This window comes from Leptopilina heterotoma, unplaced genomic scaffold, assembly GCF_015476425.1.
Source record: "Leptopilina heterotoma isolate Lh14 unplaced genomic scaffold, ASM1547642v1 Lhet_538, whole genome shotgun sequence".
Taxonomy (NCBI): Eukaryota; Metazoa; Arthropoda; class Insecta; order Hymenoptera; family Figitidae; genus Leptopilina; species Leptopilina heterotoma.
The window spans coordinates 412268-435746 of NW_025111117.1; the positions used below are offsets into that span (position 1 = coordinate 412268).

The 23479-nt window shown below is 28.6% G+C and overlaps 1 protein-coding gene across 1 annotated transcript; it reads left to right on the forward strand.

Moving 5' to 3' along the window:
* The first annotated feature begins 40 nt into the window (after positions 1-40).
* LOC122508335 (inner centromere protein-like) lies at positions 41-21920 on the forward strand. The gene is made up of 4 exons (XM_043621615.1): positions 41-230; positions 357-557; positions 6976-7212; positions 21898-21920. Exons 1-4 carry the CDS (start codon positions 41-43, stop codon positions 21918-21920), a joined length of 651 nt encoding a protein of 216 aa, XP_043477550.1.
* The last annotated feature ends 1559 nt before the right edge of the window (positions 21921-23479 follow it).

Consider the following 23479-nt stretch of genomic DNA (forward strand, 5'->3'; position numbering starts at 1 on the left):
TCTTTGTAAGCAGTTTCATTCAAGACATTGGTCAATCAACATGTCTTCTACACACTTGAAACATTTTCAAAAGCAAAAAGATATTCTTGGTCAAATTGCAAAAGCCAGTGATGCTATTCAACGAAAGCATAGACTGATGAAATTGGGCAAGGAAGAAATTGAACAGACTTTAAATAATACGTTTAAACCTATAGTGACACCAATTCAGAAATTAGTTGACGACATTGAAAGTGTCAAACAAATTCGACCAGTAAAAATTGAAAGAGAGGGAGACCTTCCTTTAGAGTTTGAAGAAGATCAAGAACTTAAGAGAGAGAATGATTCATTTTTAAGAGATGACTTATCATTTGCAACAGCTGCTGATGATGATGATGATAACGGTGATGATATTGATAATGATTATGATGATGATGATGATGATGGAGATGATAATGAAGATGGAGATAAATCAGAGAAAGATGGTGCTATTTTATATCTTCAAATGTTGGATGAAAAGGGAAAAGATTTAGATCCTTCATATGGAGTTCGTAAATTATCTAAAGGGCAATTAATGATTGGTAATTTAGGAATAAATTTTGAACAAAATAATATTAGTGTAGGTAATAAAACATATCCTGCAACGAAAGGTTTACTTGAGCTCTTATTCAAAAAAGTCCCAGAAGAAGCTGTTTTAAGTGTAGTTGATCGAGAAAATTATAAAAATATTGTAATATTAACTAATGCTCATAAAAAATATTACAAAGCAGATGGCGCTGTTAGAGATAAAAAGAGTTTAAAATATCTAAACTATATAGCAGTACATTCTGGTGAAGGTTTAATTCCAGAATATATGACTCAACAAGAAGATACAAAAATTGATTATGTTTATTGGGATGATCCTAATGAATTGGTTGATCGTTTAAGATTGCTCTTGGCATCTCAAGCAGCTGGAAATCCCAGTCATAATAATGAGATTATATCAATTATTGAAGAGTTGAGAAAAGCTAGAATTGTTTATTAATTAACAGTTGTAGAAATTTTTATCATTTTCATGATGAGTATCGACATATTCGGACGTCAGTTTAAAAGCACAGAAACTTCAAATCGAGGTCCTCCAGAACTTGGTTTTAAGTTGACTAGTGAAGGAGATTTTAATATTGAAAATAAGAAACTTTGTAACGTAGCTGATGCTGAGAGCAACAGTGATGCAGTAAACTTGAATACTGTAAACAAAGTAATTGAATCTAAAGCGAACGCCATCTATGATGTAATCGGTTCTGTGAGAAATGATATAAATGACAATGTTGTAAAGATTTCAGAGATAGAAGATTTGATAAAAAAATATTTTGAAAATCTAAGAATCAGTATTGAAAGAAATATAGAGATGATGTCTACCAGCAAAGAGATTATTTTACAATTAGACAGCAGACTGCGCACACTTGAAGGTAATTAACAATGGAGGATCAAAAACTACAGTTGGTGAAAGAGTTACATAAACCAGCGAGAAAAAATTATAAGCGAAGAAATGTTGATATTCGAGGTATTGACGAGACTTGGCAAGCTGATCTTGTTGAAATGCAACCTTATGCGAGAGAAAATAAAGGTTACAAGTACCTGCTAACCGTCATTGATACATTTTCAAAGTTTGCTTGGGCTGTTCCAGTAAAGTCCAAAAAAGGTGAAGATGTGACTGCGGCAATGAAATCTATTTTATTTAAAAAACGTATACCAAAAAATTTGCAAGTAGATAAAGGAAAAGAGTTTTATAATTCACAGTTTGAAAATCTCATTAAAAGTTATAACATTAACTTGTATTCTACGCATAGTAATTTGAAAGCGTCAATTTGTGAGCGATTTAATCGTACTTTGAAGAATAAAATGTGGATGCAATTCAGTTTACGCGGTAATTACAAATGGATAGACATATTAAGTGATTTAGTAAATGCGTATAATAATAGTAAACATCGGACAATAAGAATGAAACCGAAAGATGTAAATGCTCAAAATGAAAATAATTTATTGTTAAATGTATTTAAAAAAGTTGCAGTAAACAGGAAATATAATAAGAAATTTAAAGTTGGAGATAGAGTACGTATAAGTAAAGTTAAACATGTTTTTGAGAAATGTTATACACCAAACTGGACTACAGAAATATTTACTATAAGCGATGTAAAAAATACTAATCCAATAACATATATCTTGAAGGATTATCAGGAAAATCTAATAAGTGGATGTTTTTACGAGCAAGAACTTTCTAAAGTTAAATATCCAGATGTATATTTAGTTGAAAAAGTATTAAAAAACGAGGATCTAATGTATTTGTAAAATGGTTAGGTTTTGATAATTCTCATAACAGTTGGATAAACGAATCTGAATTATAATGTATTTGAGAAAGGTTAAAATAAAAATAAATTGAATTGTATGCATTCTTGTATTTATTTATCCTCTCTTTTACAATAAACGACCATTTATACATTGAATATATGACATTTGATGAATAGCTTCATTTGATAATTGTTTGCAGTGAAATGTGACAAGTTCCAGCAATAACGTCTCTAAATTTAAAATATTAGTTCTTCCCATCACTTTTTGAAGTATTCTACTGTAATGTTTTTTAATAAAATCCGTGGCATGTTTTGTACACATTACATTATTTTTAAAGATTAATTCTGCAATAGACTTTACAATTATATCTTTACTATACTGCAAATTGAATTTTGATAGTTCTACATATTTTTGTTTGACACAAGGAATAAGTTCATTAAATATTGCAAATGACGTTTCACTAAATGTAAAAGATTGATCTAAACGCTCAATTAATATTAAACGATATGTAACACTAAAACGTATTGTAAACGTTTCACAATCCAATACTGTTGCATCACAATCTCCATTGAAAAATCGTATGATATGTTTTACTGCATCACACAAAAAGGCGCCATTTTTGAAGCTCCAAAGACAATGATACTCGTGGATGGCTGCTTCTTAGTTGAATTTTTGGTATTATATTTCCATTTGTGTCCAGTTCTGCTCCAACAACAGCTTGTTTTGTAAATGATTGATTTAAGTTGTAAATTTTTGATAATAACATTTCTCGACATGGTAAATATGACATTTTTTTGTCTTCTACTGGTCAACTCCCTCAGGAACAAACTCTATTTGATTGTAAAGTCCTCCACGATTTCTTAAATATACACCACTTCTTGTAGCTTCTGCTTTCAGACTGTTGAAAAGATTTGCATCCTCTTCAAATATTTTTAGCATTCTTGGTGGTAGAAAAATGTTAAAATCATTATTTATTTCAGCAATAATTTTCGGACCAAATTTCGTATCAATTTTTCGAATGTCTGTTACTTTATAGAATGCATCGATGGTTAACTCCTTTATTGTTTTGGTGACCAAGACTTTGCTTGCCTTGTTTAATTTATCGAAATTCATTTTTATCACTAAAGTTTAAATTTTCAAATTTTTTCACTAAAATATTTAACTGTGACCTTTCTTCAATTAAACTTTTAACTTTATCAATTTCTTGTATTAATTTGTTTAATCGCACTTGAATTTCACTATGCTTTGCTAATAATATGTTCATCAGCCAACTTAAACTGAAGGAATGATTTCGTTTAGAAAAATTGCTCTCTTTATATACACAAGATATGACCTATTTAACCTTTAATTTAATTATAGTTTTCTTAGAATTGCGGTAAGATCAAAAGCATTTTTATGAAAAGTACCGAAAATGTTGACCGGAAGCAATAAATCAAAGATATCATAAACAACAAGTACATGAGAAGAATTCCTTAGATAAGAATCTAATAAACAGGATATCAAATTACATGTAAAACAATAGCTTAAATAAAGACAATAATTACAAGAAATAAATAGGTATCAAATTACACGTAGGAAAAATTCCTTAGATAAATCCCAAACCGGAAGCAATAAATCAAAGACATTATAAACAACAATGTCATATCCGCCTCAGAATCATGGACTGAATCGCACCCTCCCCCAAATGGTTTGAGTCTGGACTAAAAGTGTCGGTGCAGGAATGTGTATGACGTCATTTCCGCCTAATCATCAAGATCTTACCCCCCCACTTAAGGGTTTGAGTCTTGGTTAAGTGGTTTGAGTCTGGGCTAAAAGTGTCGGTAACATGTCGGTGCAGGAATCTGTATATACAACCCTCCCTGTATGTCTACTAAGATTTCGACTATATCAGCAATTAGTGACATCTATTAGACGTCGCTTGAACTCTTTGGTTTAGAGTCAGGTGTTATTCTTAAGATAATTATTCCGATATGGTTGTCGGTAAATAATTATATTTTTTAAATTTAATTTTTGACCTTAAAAAATAAGCTGCGTGAACGACTGCACTGTGCATCTGTGAGGACTCAAACCCCAGTTAATAGCTGCCTTTCGCGGGACTAACGCCTACCAATGCACCATGCCAACACAGCCTGGACGACCTATTAACTGGGGTTCGATTCTGCACAGTGCAGTCGTTCACGCAGCTTATTTTTTCAGATCAAAAATTAAATTCAAAAAATATATTTATTTACCGACAACCATATCGGAATAATTATCTTGAGAATAACACCTGACTCTAAACCAAAGAGTTTAATCGACGTCTACTAGATGTCACTAATTGCTGATATAGTCGAAATCTTCCTTAATCAAAATATTTTTTGAGTTGTAGAGTGAGAAAGAAATACAAAAAATTATCAAATTTTCTCATTTTTGTCTCTTGACTTCAACTTTTTAAAAAATCTAGAAAAATTTAGAAAAAATTTTTTCTAAAAAGACAGAAATCTTGGTTAGAATTTCAGCTTTAGAATAAGCCTTCGAAAATTAAAAAAGGTTAATCCGTCTTAGATATATTATCATTAAAAATGTGATGCCGTGTTTCGACGATTGGTGCATTGGAGTTTAACTGTGACGACTAGATTCTAGCTTTGTGTGGTTGCGAATGGGAGAGAAAACAGGGACGGATTCATGCTGGGGAATAATAAATAATGATGTTTCACAAGTAATATAAAGAAACTAATCGTTCGAAACACGGCTTTACATTTTTAATGATATGTCAAAGACGGATTAATCTTTTTTAATTTTCGAAGGCTTATTTTAAACCTAAAATTCAAACGAAGATTTCTGTGTTTTTAAAAAACTTTCATCTAAATTTTTTGAGATTTTTGAAAAAGTTGAAGTCAAGAGACAAAAATGAGAAAATTTGATAATTTTTTTCATTTATCTCTCACTCTACAACTTAAAAAATAGTTAACAAAATGACTTCAAAGACGGCTTATTTTACGCAAAACTTAATCAGCTTTCTAACCGTATTTAAGATTTTTTTTATCTCCTTTTATTTACGAGATATGATTGAATAAGTGATGGCATGTTTTTTCATAGAGTCGCGTGTTATCGTCCTGATACTCGTGGACGGTTAGTGTAATAATAAAAAATATTTTACTATTTTTGACCAATTTGGACATCTTTGATTTGGGAAGTTTAATAGTTTAAAAGTTATGAAATATTTTGTGAGCCGCTGCATGTCGTTGCGTCAGCTAATTCGAGTTTTCTTTTCTTTATATCTAAGTTTGTTACATTGTTTTTATTTTTTACGGTTTGTTTTCTTGGAAGTGAATAAGAATTTTACAATTTTATCTAGAATGTGATACTATTTTTTCGTTTTATTCATTTAGTAATTTTAAATTTAACTTTTACTGAAAAGCATGCCGTAAAAATTAATCACTTAAATTTTAAGTTTTATTTATTTATTTCTTTACTTTTTTGGAAGTTACACTTTTTCCTTGAATTAAGCACAACATTGAAATAAATATTATTATTTTATCACACTACAAACTTATAAGTAAACCCTAATGAAGAACTAATTCAGTTCAAACGAAAAATAGCTAGCAGTAACGGGGAGCGAACTCGGGTCACACTCTATACCGGCAGGTAAAGCAGTTCACTTTTTTATCTTTTCTAGCTCAACTGTCAAATTACTAGATAGTTACTAGTAGTATAGCTATACCATTACTGGACCATAGTTTCAACGGCTGCTGCTCTGTCGGCAGAAAATTAATATAACCTTGGTTGGGGTCTTTGGAATTAATTTACAACAAAATATTTTCTTGGCGAATTTAAATTTTTGCGCCTAGTGTCGGCAATGTGTTACCAGAAATCCACCAACGCACCAACAAATTATGTTGTGAAATTAAAAAATTTTTTCAAATTAAAAATAGTAAAAAGTGAAATTATATTAAATTATAAATAAGTGAAATTAAAAATTTTATTTATACTATAAAATAGTGAACAGTGGAATTGGCATGCCAGTGAAATTATATAAAATTGTAAATTTTAATTATGGCAGAATTAATACAAGTCGGAAAAAAATTATTTACATATCGAAGGATTTCTGTATTACAAGCATTCAGATGGAAAAAATAATTTGAAATATTGGAGATGCTTTATTTTTTCAAACAAATTCAATACTTTTAACTTATTTAACAATTCAACACTTTTTATTTTGGAAATTTTTTTTGGAAATTTCGCACTTTGGAAAATGTATATTTTGGACATTTTGGGCTTTGGAACTTTTGTACTGTGGAAATATAAATTTTGGATCTTTTCATTTTGGAACTTTTTTCTTGGAATTTTTCGATTGGAACTTCCGTTTTGGAACTTTTGTACCCCAATCATTTATTTACTTATTTCATTAAAAAATGGAATTAAAATAATTAAACACCCTTATTTAATTTTAAAAAAGAATTATAATGTAATTAAAATTATAATTTTATAAAATGTATGAAAACGCTTTTATATATTATTATATTTATTGTAGGGAAACATTTTCCCAACCAAATCTGAGGAATCAAAAATTAGTAAACCTCGAAGAATATATAGTCTGAAGCCAGAAGAAATAGATAATGAGTGAAACAGAGAGACGTGAAGCAGAGAGAATTGAAATAGAGAGACGTTAAGCAGAGAGATTTAAAACAGAGAGACGTGAAGCAGAGATAATTGAAACAGAGAGACGTGAAGCAGAGAGAATTGAAACAGAGAGACGTGAAGCAGAGATACGTAAAGCAGAGATACGTAAAGCAGAGAGACGTGAAGCGGAGAGAATTGAAACAGATAGACGTAAAAGAGATAGACGTGAAAGGGACAGGAGTGATACACAGAGGCGTGAAAGGAAAATAGAAAGGCGAGAAAAGGAGAGACTTGAAATGGAAAAAAGTAATAAGAGAAACGTGAAAATACATTGAAAACAAACATTTCTGAAATGAATGGAAATCAAATGCAACGCGAAGAAATTCATAAAAATATCATTGAACAGGTAAATAAAAGATTATTTTAACAGTTATTGGGTCAGAATTTCTCAAACGGATCACCTAAAACTAAAAAATGTTCGTTTCAAACCAAAATAGTTTTTTTGACGCTTAATATGGCTAAGAAAAATCTCTGAAAATATTAAGCCAAAAAAAATTTTTTTGTAAAAGTAATTAACAATTGAATTTTTTAGTACTGCTAAATTAACAAATTTTTTTTCGCGTTCCAGTTGACGGATTTTAAAATTAAAATATGGGTTTTTTTCGTCTTGAATTGCACTATGTGAATATATTTTTTGTTTTTAAATTTTTTTATTTTTTATATAATTTGTTTATAAAATGTTAATAAACAAATATGTTCTTCACGTCCTAACAAAAAAATTAAAATTGGATTCTATTCCTTAAATGTCTCCGAGTGTAAAACCGTTTCGAAAAAAATGAGCCTTAATTAGAAAAAAAGTTATTAATTAAAAACTGCAGCTGTGTAGAGCTTTATATGATGCTATTCTCGCCCCGCGCACATTGGCATTTCTTACAATTTACTGTTCAAAATTGTCTGTAACCTACAAATTTTATCGGATTTTCATTGGCTTGGTCTTAAATTAAAGGGGATAAAATTTATTAGAGATTCCACTAAACCAATTTTTGAATTTGAAATTGTTTATATTTTTTTTGTTACTCAAAGTTAACAATTTACAATATTTTTAGAAAAAATCATGTTTATTTTTTTATTTTTTCATTGCAGATAATTGGAATTAATTTAAATTAGTCCACCATGATCACCAGACAAATAATAATGCATAATACAATTTATTTAAATTGCTGCAAACAATGCTAATTAACAAATAGGTAATTTTGGTTTTTTTTTAAATTTTTTTTTGCTGACAAATTTATGTTTATTTAAGTAATCTATGTCGATTTTAGTAAAAAATTATTTTGAATTTAATAATTACCATTGTTATTAACAATCATGTGAACTATAATCAAGTTTCTTTAACTTTTGTAAACATTTTAGGCATTTTTAAAACATAAACTGTTTATATAATATGTACATTCTTTCAAAAACTTTAAAAATTTAAGCACAAACAATTACATTTGCTGTAAACAAATTATTTACTTTTTAAACAAATAAATGGCTTATTTCTGCAAAAGAAAAATTATTTTTCCTATTTTAACGAGTTTAAAGTCATGTAAAGCTCTACTTGATTATTGATAACTATATTATTGTTCATATGATTGTTAATAACAATGGTAATTATTAAATTAAAAATAATTTTTTACCAAAATCGACATAGATTATTTAAATAAACATAAATTTGTCTGCAAAAAAATTTTTTTTAAAAAAAAACCAAAGTTATCTATTTGTTAATTAACATTGTTTGCAACAATTTAAATAAATTGTATTATGCATTATTATTTGTCTAATGGTCATGCTGGACTAATTTAAATTGATTATAATTATCTGCAATGAAAAAATAAAAAAGTAAACATGATTTTTTCTAAAAATATTGTAAATTGTTAACTTTGAGTAACAAAAAAAATATAAACAATTTCAAATTCAAAAATTGGTTTAGTGGGATCTCTTAGAAATTTTATCCCCTTTAATTTAAGACCAAGCCCATGAAAATCCGATAAAATTTGTAGGTTACAGACAATTTTGAACAGTAAATTGTAAGAAATGCCAATGTGCGCGGGGCGAGAATAGCGTCATGTAAAGCTATACACAGCTGCAGTTTTTAATTAATAACTTTTTTTCTAATTGAGGCTCATTTTTTTCGAAACGGTTTTACACTCGGAGACATTTAAGGAATAGAATCCAATTTTAATTTTTTTGTTAGGACGTGAAGAACATATTTGTTTATTAACATTTTATAAACAAATTATATAAAAAATAAAAAAATTTAAAAACAAAAAATATATTCACATAGTGCAATTCAAGACGAAAAAACCCATATTTTAATTTTAAAATCCGTCAACTGAAACGCGAAAAAAACATTTGTTAATTTATTAGTACTAAAAAATTCAATTGTTAACCCCTTCGCAGTCAAGACTAAAATCTCATAAGTGGGCTCAAAATGTCGACAACTTTTTAGAAAACTAAAATTTGCGCAAACGAGCATACTATTGTATTTGAAGTCGCTGATTACGAATCCGATATCAGATTTTGAAAATTCAAAATGGCGGATCCAATATGGCGGACATGAAAATGAAAAATCGACTGAATTCACTTGAAACTTGTTACTCAGGGGTTTTCGGGGTCGCTGATTACGAATCCAATATCAGATTTTGAAAATTCAAAATGGTGGATCCAATATGGCGGACACCATTTTTTAAAATTCATCAGATTCACTTGAAACTTTTTACTCGAGGGTTTTCAGGGTCGCTGATTACCAATTCGATTTAAGATTTTGAAAATTCATATTAGCGGATCCAATATGGCGAATGAAGTTTTCTAAAATTCATCGTTTTCATTTGAAACTCGTTACTAGAGGGTTTTCGCTGATTACGAAAAACTTTTGAAACGATAATAAATACAAAATTTTCCCCCGCAGTCAGTTGTTAAATATACTTTTTTACTTACGACCCCAGAGACTTTTACAAAAAAATTTTTTTTGGCTTAATATTTTTAGGGATTTTTCTTAGCCATATTAAGCGTCAAAAAAACTATTTTGGTTCAAAAAGAAAATTTTTTAGTTTTAGGTGATCTGTTTGAGAAATTCTGACCCTATTATGAAAACTATTCTTAAATTTCATAAAGTTTTTATATGTATATATATATAATAATATATAATATAATATAATATAATAATATATATAATATATAATAATATTATTAATATTAATATTATTATAATATTATATAATAATAATTATATAATAATTATATTCCCGAATTATTATTCAATATAATTCAAATATTACCGAATTACCAATTCTTAAAAAATTTATTGTTCCTAATAATATTTTTTTATAATGTGTAAATGTTCTATATTTTAAAGTTTCTAAATTTTATTTTTTCGAAATATCATTTGTTATAAAACTTTTTTCTTATAAATGTCTTTCAAAATAATTTTAACTTTTTCGAATTAACATTACTCATAATTTTCTTTACTTCTAATCATTCTTCTTTATAATTACTATATTTTCTAACATGTATTTTTTCTAACTATAACTTTACCGAATTGTCACTTCTCACAATTATTATTATATCGAAATATTATTTTTCAAAATTTTTGTAGTATCTAATAATTTTTTATACAAATTTTTTTATTGTATAATAACTAGTTTTTACAATTTTATTTTATTGGAATAATTATTTCGTATAATTTTATTCTTACCGAAATTATATTTTAAATAATTTTTTTTAATCGATTTTTTATTTTTCCTAATATTTATTTTTCCAAATAATTCATTTTCATAATTTTTATATTTCCTAATTCGTATTTTAGATAACATACATTTTTTCTAAGATTTAAATTCTCTAATTTATTATTTTCCTAACCTATAAATGTCATAATAAGAATTGCACTGAATAGTTATTTCACCTACAGAATATCCGGTTTCGACGTTTCCCATCTCTGAAGAATATGGCGCCAAATTTGAAAAATGTTTATTATTTTATTATTTAAAAATTATTAATTACTATAAATATTGTTTAAACCAATTAACAACGCTAAATATTATAAGGAAATTTGTTTTAAACAATATTTGTAATAATTAATAATTGTTATATAATAAAATAATAAACATTTTTCAAATTCGGCGCCATATTCTTCAGAGATGGGAAACGTCGAAACCGGATATTCTGTAGGTGAAATAACTATTCAGTGCAATTCTTATTATGACATTTATAGGTTAGGAAAATAATAAATTAGAGAATTTAAATCTTAGAAAAAATGTATGTTTTGTAAAATACGAATTAGGAAATATAAAAATTATGAAAAAGAATTATTTGGAAAAATTAATATTAGGAAAGATAAAAAATCGATTAAAAAAAATTATTTAAAATATAATTTCGGTCTTTGTCGATTTACTCGGACATTTTTGTTTTAATTAAGTGTTTATCTCTTAAAAAGTTACTCTGGTATCTTAGCTTTCTTTTAAAAAGACCAACGTCCCTATATTATGCTTACTTTTTTTCTATAATGAACGTACACTTCGTCGGAATCGTAGGTTGCTCTTTATACATAGCCTGTTTCATTAGCCAACACGCCCTAGGGGTACTTGGAAAATATTTTTTAATTTTTATCAATACTGTAAGTGTGAATCAAAAATCTCAAATTGACCCTCAAAAAATGTTTCAAGCTTAAAACGCGATTTTAATTTCTTTTTTAAAGTTATTTTTAAAAAATTAGAACGAAAAAATGAAAATTTTGAAAAGTTACTTTCATATGTGAAATACAGTTTTTCTACTATATTTCTTACAATAGTGATTGAATAATAAATAATCAAACTTTGTAGAAACTTGCAGTATATCAAGTTGTCTTTGGAGCGAAATCATTTCGATTTACGATTTTTAAATAAATTATAATTATTCATTACGCCCCTTAGCCATTATGTCTCATTCCTCCTATATACGTGATTTGTAAATATATATCAAATGTATGATTAAAAACATGTAAATCCGGATACAGTGAATGTGATAGTTTAATTGTTATAAGAAAAACTTTAAATTTACTGAAGATTTAAAAATGAACAATTAGATAAATTTTCTGCATGATTTTTTTAAAAGAACGTCCAAGCGCCTAAACTTTCGGTAGGACCTTCCGGCAGGACGCGCCTCTTACATAATTTATTAAATATATTAACAAATATTGTTATTATATGTTATTTTGAGCTTAAACAAGAAATTCACTTAGATTTTGAAAAAATTGCCATTTTTAATGCTATACAAATATTTGAATAACTTATAAAATAGTAAACGTTTTCTAAAGCTTCTCTTCTTAATTTAAAGGTCATTTTCAACAATATGAGAATTACTTCAGGTATTAACGTGTATTCTTTGCTTAGAAATTGTAAGCAAAGCAAAGGTAGGATACCCAAATTAGAACAAAATAATAATAAATAGCACAGCATTTCAAAAAAAAATTTTGAACTAAGAAAATAAAAACAATCCTCCAAAATTTACCCATCGTTTTAACAAGCAAAAATAAATCACCTCCACTAAGATGAGACAAAAAGTCAAAAATTCGAAAAAGTTTTTAAAAAAATTAAGTTTTTCAAAAGTTATCGTCGGACAGACCTACAGACAGACGTAATCGCCGGACCATGTTTTTTGGATTAAGGGCACCTCAAAACGCAACGATTTCATAAAATTAGCAAATAGTATATTAAGCAACAAGGTACGTAAAGGCAGCCTTTAAATCCCGTGTTACTTACGATATTTTTTATTCCAAAGGTACAAAAGTGGCGATTTAAGATAGCAGACGACAGGGAGTAAAAATCATTCACTTGTTCGACTTGTATGAAAATGGCGGCCTTTTTTTCCATGAGCAAAAATAACGCATGGGACTAGCTGTTTTTTTGCCCATGGGAAAAAAGGTCGCCATTTTCATTCAAGTGGACAAATGAATGGCTTTTAGTTCCTGTTGGCTGCTATCTACACGGAGAAAAATGGAAAAATGATTTATGCAGTCAGTGTAGTACTCCTTTATAGAATAATATGTGACAGGTACACACTATAGTATTAGAAGTTTCATAGCTGAACAGTTTGGGACTCAACACAAGTTATCCCATTCATCAGCTTAAACAAGACTGTTTATATAGTCTAAGAGGGAATAAGAGTATAAAAAATTGGAATGAGAAATTTCTTTCTCATGTAATTGTTAAAAGAACGCGGCAGTGTACAAAGCACAAGTCAATAATAGAAGCGAATATTGAACAAATAGTACTCAGTCCAGTTCTTTCGAAAAATGAACGCCGTGCACATAAAGTAGATACCTACTCGAAAACCACAAGTTATTCTCTCTCTCTCACACTAATGGTCGTTCACTTATCTTACCGTTTCACTTACTATTACTACTCTCAACTATTATTTATGCAGTGCAGTTAAGTTCATTAAATTATTAAATATTGCTGTGAGAATAATTAATTATACATTTCATTCAAGGTCAATTCACTATTTTGTACACGAAAAAAAAGAATAATCAAATTTACCATGAGGACTGTCAAACTTAAAAAAGGTTTCAAGGTTATTAAGAAAAAATTAATGTTTTTTATTTATTTATTATTAAATTCTAATAACCGTATCAAATTTAAACTAGTTGACAATATTATTTATTCAATATTATGAATATTGTTGACATCCATACTTACATTAATTACAAAGTAAAATCGACGCATATTCTAATTTATTTCATTGGTAAGGGATGTTTCTTAAATAGGAAATTTCCCCCATCGATTGCGTAGCCGAGAGGCTTAATGTAAAAGCGTGCGATTTATAATTATGCGTATATTTAGTTGTATGGTTAGGTAGATGTTCAATCCCGTATGATTGTAAGATTTTCCGATGCATTTAGTTGTTAATTGTAAGTATGAAGATGTGGGAAGAATAAAACTTGTGAATTAAGGAATATGAATATATAAAGAGTGCATTTAACACATTTTTCTTTTTTTTAATGATTGGTTATTGTTTTTTTATATAAAATTGACGAAGTGAATACAAGGAAACACTCGTTTCGCGTCGCGTCGGCCATTTATTTTGACAGGTTCCGCGCCTGCGTTCCTTTATTGTGAAAATTTCGAAGTAGGGGACTGAGTCCAGTTTCTCTACTATGCACACTGCAGCGCGCCTTATAATCTTCGCCTGTGTTTCAATGCTCTTTACAGTGACATTTGGAACTAAGGCCCTCTATACACTATACGCAACACCCTAAGATGCTTGATGGAAATGAATTAATGTACTTTTACTGGACTGAGTCCAGTTTTTTCAATATTGACTCCCAGTTTTTTAAACTCTATTTTTCTCAGTGTAAAAGCGCCTATTTTGTGCCTGAGGTATAAAAAATCAATTTTTCACCTAATCTAATACCTCCTCATGTGATGAGAATGTAAAAAACCATTTCCAACAAGATAGGACCATAAATTAAAATGTAAAAAAGGGTCAGACCAGCCAAACTGTATAAAAGAAATTTCATTGATTTTCTAAAATGTTAAAACTTTTATGAATATATTTTAGTTATAACATTTTAGAAAATCAATAAGAATTTTTTAACCCAGTTGAGCTAGCCTGACCCAAAAACTTTAAAAAAAGAAAAAAAAATTAATTTTCTACGAAAAAATGTTGTAGAGAAAAGTTGTTTGTATTTTTCTAATCTAAAGTAATATAAAGTTAAAAATAATGAAATTTGAAAAAATTGAATTTTTAAAATTTTGAAACTACTGTAGTTTGCGTAGTTTTCGACAAAAATGTCTAGCTAACGAACTCGATCTGTATTTTAACACTAACTTTGTGCATGCAAAGTTGCAAGTTGATGCAATAAGTTTTTCAAGTGTTATCGTAGGGACACCATTGCGTCTACAGACAGACACGAAGACAGACACACAGACAGACGTACTCGCCGGACCATGTTTTTCGGGTTCAGGGGACCTCAAAACGTAAAGATTTCATAAAATTAGCAAAAGTCAATTTTCGACCAAAACTAATACTTTCTCATGTGATGAGAATGTAATAAAAATTAGTTTTTTGGAAATAACTCGAAAAGTTTAGGGTTTGGCAAAAAGTTGTCAACAGCAAAGTTGTAGATGATGCAAAACCGAGAAAAAAAGTCTGTGGTAGCAAAATCGCATATGCAATAATGTCGGAGATAATGGAGTCAAAATATTGAATTTTTTTCAAAAAAGCGCACAAAAAATATAAATAGAGAGTGGTTTTTCCGAAAATTACGACTTTTTTGTGTACAATTATGTTTTTCGAGTATTTTAGGGTGAGAATATGTCAAAATCAATTAACTGACTTTTATTCCTTTCAAAAAATTCGATTTTCAGTATTATTTTAAGATTTTTTTTGACCATTTAAGAGACGGAAATGGCTGGTTACGAACTTAACCTTTACTTTTACACCAACTTTAAGTGCGTTAAATTTAAAAACGATCAGATAAGATTTTCAAAAGTTATTGTGTCAACAACATTTTGGTCTACAGACGGACATACATACAGACATACAGACACACAGACAGACGGACTTGCCGGACCATGTTTTTCGGTTTCAGGGGACCTCAAAACGTAAAGATTTCATAAAATTAGCAAAAGTCAATTTTCGACCAAAACTAATACTTTCTCATGTGATGAGAATGTAAAAATATTATTAGGAACAATACATTTTTTAAGAATTGGTAATTCGGTAATATTTGAATTATATTGAATAATAATTTGGGAATATAATTATTATAATTATTAACAAATCTATAAAATAATATTTATCAAAATTGACATTTCTAAAATAAAAATATTAGTGTAAATAAGAAATATAAAAAATAATAATTTTTAGAAATGATACTTCAGTTATTTGAAGATTATAAAAAATTTTCTTTCGCAGTATTAAACATTCTGTTAATTAGTCATTCAAAAAATAATGTTTTTGACAATTATTCTTTCGATTAAATGAAATTATAATTAATTCTTATTAGATAAAAAGAATTTCGATAAAATAAAGATTCGGAAAATAAAAAATTGGAGACTTTTCATGCGCTTCCACAGTTTTCTGAAAAGTATCAAATTAATAGTATATTGCAGGTCAAATTGTGGCAACGTTTTGATACTGTACAATGTATCAAGTTGATACGAATATAACTATCTTTTTTAAGAATGATAGTCAATACAGTATAATTTTTTAATACGTGTATTTGTATCAATGTATTACTGTCATGGCCGGTTCGCATTAACTGGAAATTGAACTAATCAATTTAATTAGTTTTATATACTCTTAAGTATTAAAAATTGTTTTATTTTACATATTAACAGTGAGAAATGTGAAAATTTATATAAAATGAGCACATTATTAAAAAAAACTTGTATTGAAATATACTAACCTCAATTCACGTTGTTATAACATTTCGATTAAAGATAACTTTACAATTTCTGATGATTTTTGGCTCAAGGTATAGTAAAATATTTAAGGGTGCGTTCATTCCGTTCTTAATAGTAAGTACTTAAAATTTAATTATTACTATTTGATTATTATTATTTGATGTTTAATAATTTTTTAAATATTTAACTGTGTTGGTCGATATTTTTAGAAAAAATATCAGTAAAAGTGACAAAATATAGTTTGCAGTGAATATAGGGTGTTTTCAATAGAATATTTAGTGAATAAAAAAAGGAAAAATTAGGAAAACTTATTATATTTGACAAAAGTAATCATTAAAGCATTTATCTATTACATATTTAGGGCAAATAAATTAATGTTTACTTATTGAATAATTAATGTTTAAAGTTGGAGATGTCAGTTCTACCGTAAGATGTATGCGTGTGTGTACCCTGCTGGAAGTAAAGGGATAGAAATCCTATCTCTTGGAATATTTTTTTATCTCTAAGATAGAAAGAGATGAAGTTTCTCTATCTCAGTCTATCTCCATTTTATCACCTCAATCACTTTCTATCTCTCCATTTGTATCAATCTTTTCCAATAACCTTTATTTTATCTCTTTTAATACTCTTAATATTTACATCAATCTTTTTCTATCTCAAATTTCATCTAATAACATACCTATCTCTTTTCATAATCTTGTTTCTATTCAAGGCTATTCCTTTTTCATTCCCCTCAATCTCTTTCTATCTTCTCTTCTTATTCAATCCTTTTTGATAACCCTAATTTTATCTCCTTTTATCTTTTTCCTAGTTACTTTTTTCTCTTTCTATTCCCATTTAAATCTTAGCTTATACTGTCTCCTTTTATCCCCTCCGTTCTATCGCATTCTATCTTTTTCCTAGTACATAAAAAAAATTAAATTTTTTCCTTTTTCTAAATCTTTTTCAATAATCTTTATATTATCTCTTTGAATCTCTTTTCTATCTTTAAAGATAACACTTTATACTCATTTCAATGTCACTGCATATTTATCTCGTTCTATACCTTGCTATATCTACTAATTTTACCACTATTATAATCGGTTCAATCTCTTTCTATCTTCTCTTCTTATTCAATCTCTTTTGATAACCCACATTTTATCTCCTTTTACCTTTTTTCTAGTTACTTCTTTCTCTTTCTATCCCCATTTAAATCTTAGCTTATCTTGTCTCCTTTTATCCCCTCGGTTCTATCGCATTCTATATTTTTCTAGTACATTAAAACAATTGAATTTTTTCCTTTTTCTAAATCTTTTTCAATAATCTTTATATTATCTCTTTGAATCTCTTTTCTATCTCTAAAGATAACACTTTATACTCATTTCAATGTCACTGCATATTTATCTCGTTCTATACCTTGCTATATCTACTAATTTTACCACTGTTATAATCGGTTCAATCTCTTTCTATCTTCTCTTCTTATTTAATCCCTTTTGATAACCATCATTTTATCTCCTTTTATCTTTTTCCCATCGTACATTTAATATTCTTATTGATTATCAACATACACTTATGAAAGTAATTATTGTTATTTAATTTAAAAGGACATTTTTATAGTATTATTTATTATATAATTTAATAAAATAAATAATTAATATTGTTATATTATATTTTTTATTATATATTCAAAATGGTAAATTGGTAAATAAAAAATCTTATGATAGTGTTTAATTTTTTTATTCTAACACTGTTATTTTTTCGAGTAATTACTAATAGCTTTTTCAACACGTTGGTATTGAATTTTATTAAATTTCGACGGTGTTAGGCATTCTACTGACATATGCAGAATCAAGAACTTCCATATATACTAACTTCTGTTTGATATCTTCGATGGAAACCGTTACAATTACATTACTCCGTTGTATTTTTTATGTGCGAAACAGAGACAACTTCGTCTGGAATTAAATTGAACAGATTTATCGATACTAGTGTTTTATTAATTTGGCGTTTAAAAACTTGAATTTCGCCAAATTCTCCGCAATTTAACATAACAAAAGTGTCGTTTGTTTTCGCAGGCCTTTTATACTTGACGCTATGAAATACTACAGATTTCCATACACATCGGTTAAATAATTGAATACCATCTTCTTCATCTCCAAAATAACCAAGCAGGAGAACATTATCATTGGTTTCGATACCGCTTTTACAACGGGAATGTGTAAAAAGATTTTCACAAAATTTTTTACATGTTTTTAAAGGTGCAAGTTCCTTGTACGTATAATTAAAAATAAGCCTTAGTAATGATCGCTTAGCTATTTGATCATATACGTCTTTTGGACCAGTTATTTCTCTCTTAAAAAAAAAAATTGCACATTTATAAGGAAACGTTGATGTTGACTACAGAGGTCCTGACATACGGACTGACTGTACGAGATGCAACAAACTGTGAACGTTAAATGTCATTACGCTATTTCCAAACATCTCCTGAAGTTGTACAACAAAAATTAATAATTTTTCATCGCAGATTTTAAGTTCCGTTTTAGAAATTGAATCTTGTAACAAAATGAAAACACTATCTACAAGAAGAGCGTAATGATTTAGTACTGTATCTGGTACTAATCTCTTTAAGCACACTAAAGAATAAAAAAGCAACCAAGAACGCCATTCGGTAGCTTTCCACTTGGCTTTTTCTTTTATCGCTCTTGGTTGACGATGTATTTCATGCGGAGGAGTCATCTTCAGAAGCCGATTATTTAATTCTTTGAGTGTATCAGCTTTTAAAATTTTCGTTTCAATCCAAACATTAAATAAATTTCTTAGTACACCTAGCAGCTGTGAATGTAAATAATCTTGTAATAATTTTTAACAATTTAATAAATATTTGTTTCAATGTCTTTTAAATAAAATCAGAATAAATAAATAAATATATAGTAGTTTTTAAAATCAATGTGGATAATTGATTATTAATAAAAAATTAACTAAAAATACAAATAAAATACGTTATCCTCAAATTATAGAATTAACAAATTAATAAAATATAATCCGTCAAATGATTTATTCCGAATTTCGTAAAAATAAATATAAATACAACAAAAATTTCTTTTAACAATATTTGATTCTGATTTAATTAATTCACTATAAACAATTTTCTGAGTATACAAAAATGACCTTTAGATCGCAAAATATATAGAGACGTTTCTCGCAATTTAGAATTCTTTTATTTTATTGGCGTTAATTTAAAATTTATATTTATTATATGGTGTGCACATAAAACATTAAAGAAACATACAAGTATTGCTTTCGTTTATAATAAAAGAAATTATGGAGTAAAAGACATTAACAAAATATAAGAAATGTATAAATAATAATTATAAAACTTATCCAATCGTCGCTTTCGCCGTTTACGAAGTTGGAGCATTCAATTCCTTTCCTTTATTTAAAGAAGATTATGATTATCCTTATGATCTACGATGTACAATTAGGCAGTTGTGATAAATTAGAATTGTAATTATAAATGCGTTTTTTCGCTTCTTCAATAAACCATTATATTAAATTCCTTGATCAGTTTAATGCCTCGTGGTCGAATTAATTGAAAATAACTCCAATCTTCACACATTCACCGTAAGAATTTTAACTGCCACACTATAACATTATTTTGATACATTATTAGTAAAACATTTTATTAACAAAAACTATAAATGATAATAACTATAAGGTCGCTGGCAGCACGCTTATAATACGACAGTGTATTCTGACGAAAGCATACGATGAGTGAAGACTTCTCTTATTTACAATTCTCGTGAATCTTTCAATGAAAAAAGTCCCCACCTATTTCATTCAAATCTAACACTCCATAGAATTATTTCGCAATCGCTAACACACATGACCATTCAAAATCCTAAAACTATACATCAATTCGACGACAATGCAAGAACACTTGCACGGAAAAAAAGTACATTAGAAATGGAGAAATTTTTCGCCATAACAGCTAAACATTTCGTCAAAAACGAGCGAGCGATATTGGCATTATCGCTAAAATAGCAATATTGAATTTTACTTGAAAGACAATCTAACCCTACAATGACAGATATAATTAAAATTCTGTGAAAATTAAAATTAAATGCGGATTTTTAATTTTTTTCAATTGTATGTTTCAAATTAGTTCCTCGTGAGTCTTCCAGATATTATTAACCTTTCGCAGTACCTATGCCTAATTCGGCAATTGGTTTTTCTGCCTCTATTTATAATATGTGCAACGCCATAAATGTAATGTGTGTTCATCATAACATAGATTTAGATTTCGCTTACTTGTCCTTACTCTCATATAAAGATAAACTCACAATAGTATATTGTGCAACAAGTACAGAAAGAAGCTGTTTTCCGACGAATGCAAAGTTTGCTGTCCCGAGCGAAGCGAGGGCAGCAATTTGCACGAAGTTGAAAAATCTTCTTTCGTACGTGTTGCACACAGTACTTTGTGCAACACCTTTTGGTTTTGATAAAAAAAGCTGTTTGGAAACGCTAGTTGACGCCAACATACGTACTGTTTAGCAGGGTTTGGAACGTATGTTCCCGCACGTAATATTCGTGGTTTTTTACGCGTATATTACTGTAAAAAACAGGTATTATATACAAATAGAAAACAAATACCTATGTATATCTAAAAAAAACCCAAAAGTTTAAGAACTTTGTCGCATTAGTGCAGCAAAGTAAGCACTTTGCCGCACTAGTGCAGCAAAATAAGCACTTTGCCGCACTAGTGCAGGAAAGTAAGCTCTTTGCCGCACTAGTGCAGCAAAGTACTGTTTTGCGCCTACTTTACAGGCATGCAAAGTATTACTTTCCTTACAGGTGTTGCACAAAGTATATTATATCTACGAGATAATTCCAATTCAACATAACATAATAATGTTTTCTTTTTTTCGTTATGATTTAATTTTGCGTCTTCGATACCAAAATAAAAAGTTATATAAATTTTATTTTTCTAATATTTTTTCTTTAATTATAAGTAAATTACAAAGTTTTGTTTTTCCTTTAAGTTCTTATTATACTTATGTAACCATTACAACTTTTGTAATTTTGTTTCTCTGTAGTGCCCTTTGATGGTTTTTACCGTGGGCTTGTTAATCATGCAAATAAAAAAAAATAAAAAAATTACAACCATATGAAAGTAAATTATTGAACTTAATACTGTTTTAAAACTTAAAAACACAAAACTGATATTTATGCTGTCAAACAAGATTTCCATATACTTCCAATATGGCTGACAAATTGCACTCAACCAAAGCTCACTATCACTGAATTGGCTAAACTTTCGGCTAATGTTGTTAAGCTTAATTCCCAACGTTGGTTATGTTGTTCTTTATTTTAATTATATTCCCAATATTGCTCGTTCGCGTCATGAAATTTTTTTCGTGTGTTAATCTAAAGGCGCACTTCCTTCAATCTATAGGGAAACCCCAAACCATGTTTAAAGTTAATAGATTTATTAACACTGAAAATCCTTTGACTCCATTTACTGTTGGCGAGTTAGATTTAACTTTATCATCATTATCTTTTTTATGACTATTGTGACTTCTTATTTCAGCATCCGTTTTATTAACAGGGTAACGTACAGCATTATGACAGTAAAATCCTCTTTTGTAGCACCAACTACATCCAAAGTATCCGTTATATTGGATTCTATTCTATCAAATTGGCCGTGCAACTGAGTCTGCTGAAAATAATAAAGGAACAATTGTTAATTTTATGAGCATTCCATTTTCATCGGTTGTATCGATCCCTACGTTAGACAAATGATTTAGTTAATTCACTAAATATTTCATATGAAAATTCAGGCGATGGCTCTTTTCCATTTATACTTAATCCGGCCAGAAGAGGATACTTAAATCTAAGTTTTGGGGGTAATTCATTGAGGATTACTTGTGTCGGCCAAAATGACTTGTTTGAACTATTACAAAGTGGAGCTCCATCGGTTGAACAGTTTAATGTAACAAGATGCGACGCATCAGAATACACATCTCTTGCTTTTTTATACAATATACTATCTTGGACGTCACTTATTTTCCCAGTTTCATTTTTCCTTTCTTCAGCATCTCGAATTCCCTTAAGCAATGCACTTTTTATTTCTTCGTCTTTTAAAAGCATCTCTATCTGATACTTTATGTCAATAATTATCACGTAATTAGGTGATTGTGTTGTCAAATTATATTCTTTCCCACACTCTTATTTTACGTGACATTTTTTAAATTCTTTTTTCAAAACAGGTGGTAGTAGAGAATTACAACATTCTGTGCACAGGAAACATAATTTAATAACTTCACTAGGAGGATCGTATAGCTGGCTCATAACAAATTTACTAGTGTTCCAATCTTTGAATTTATCTCCAGCAAAATTTTTGCACATTTCGAATAATGAATCTCTTCCTTCAAAAGTAGAATGATATCGTATACTGTAGGCCATTACCATAAGAGAAACATCACGAGTAGACAGCTGAGCTTCGGGGAACATTATTCGGGGAACATTCTTCCGAATTATCAAAAATAGCTTTATCCTCATCATTAATATAATCTTCACAATCTTCAAAAATTTCTGACTTATTTTCTGAATCACATTTAAATTGATTATAATCATACCCGCAGTAAAATTTACGCTGATTTTGACAATCGCTCTCAACTATTGATGCGTTCGAGTCAGTTAACGGATCGCTAGGTACAGTTATCGTCAATTCATCTGTTACAATTTCTAAATTTAAAGAAGATTTGGAACTACTAGTTACTCTTAAAGTCTCATCAACTTCTATGGGCAACTCCACTGGTGATTCTGCTATTTCTACATCGTCACGATTCGCTATTGATTCGAAACCTACAAAAAAGAAAGACAAAAATTTATTTATTTTTAAATATTTTTCATGAAGATAAGAAATTTTAAAGTAAAATACACAATACCTGATATCGTTTCCTTTTTTGAATGCTTATACTTCATTAGCTTTTTCTTCCATCGCCATCGAGTTGTCTCATGTATTTTTGCATCTTCGAAATCGGCGTCAAAGATTTTTTTATTTTTACGCTTGGATGGCGTGTTCGATTCATCTGTCTTTTTTGTATCCATAGCATCAATTTGACCTAAAAAATTTATTTATTTATCATACAAATATATTACACTAATAA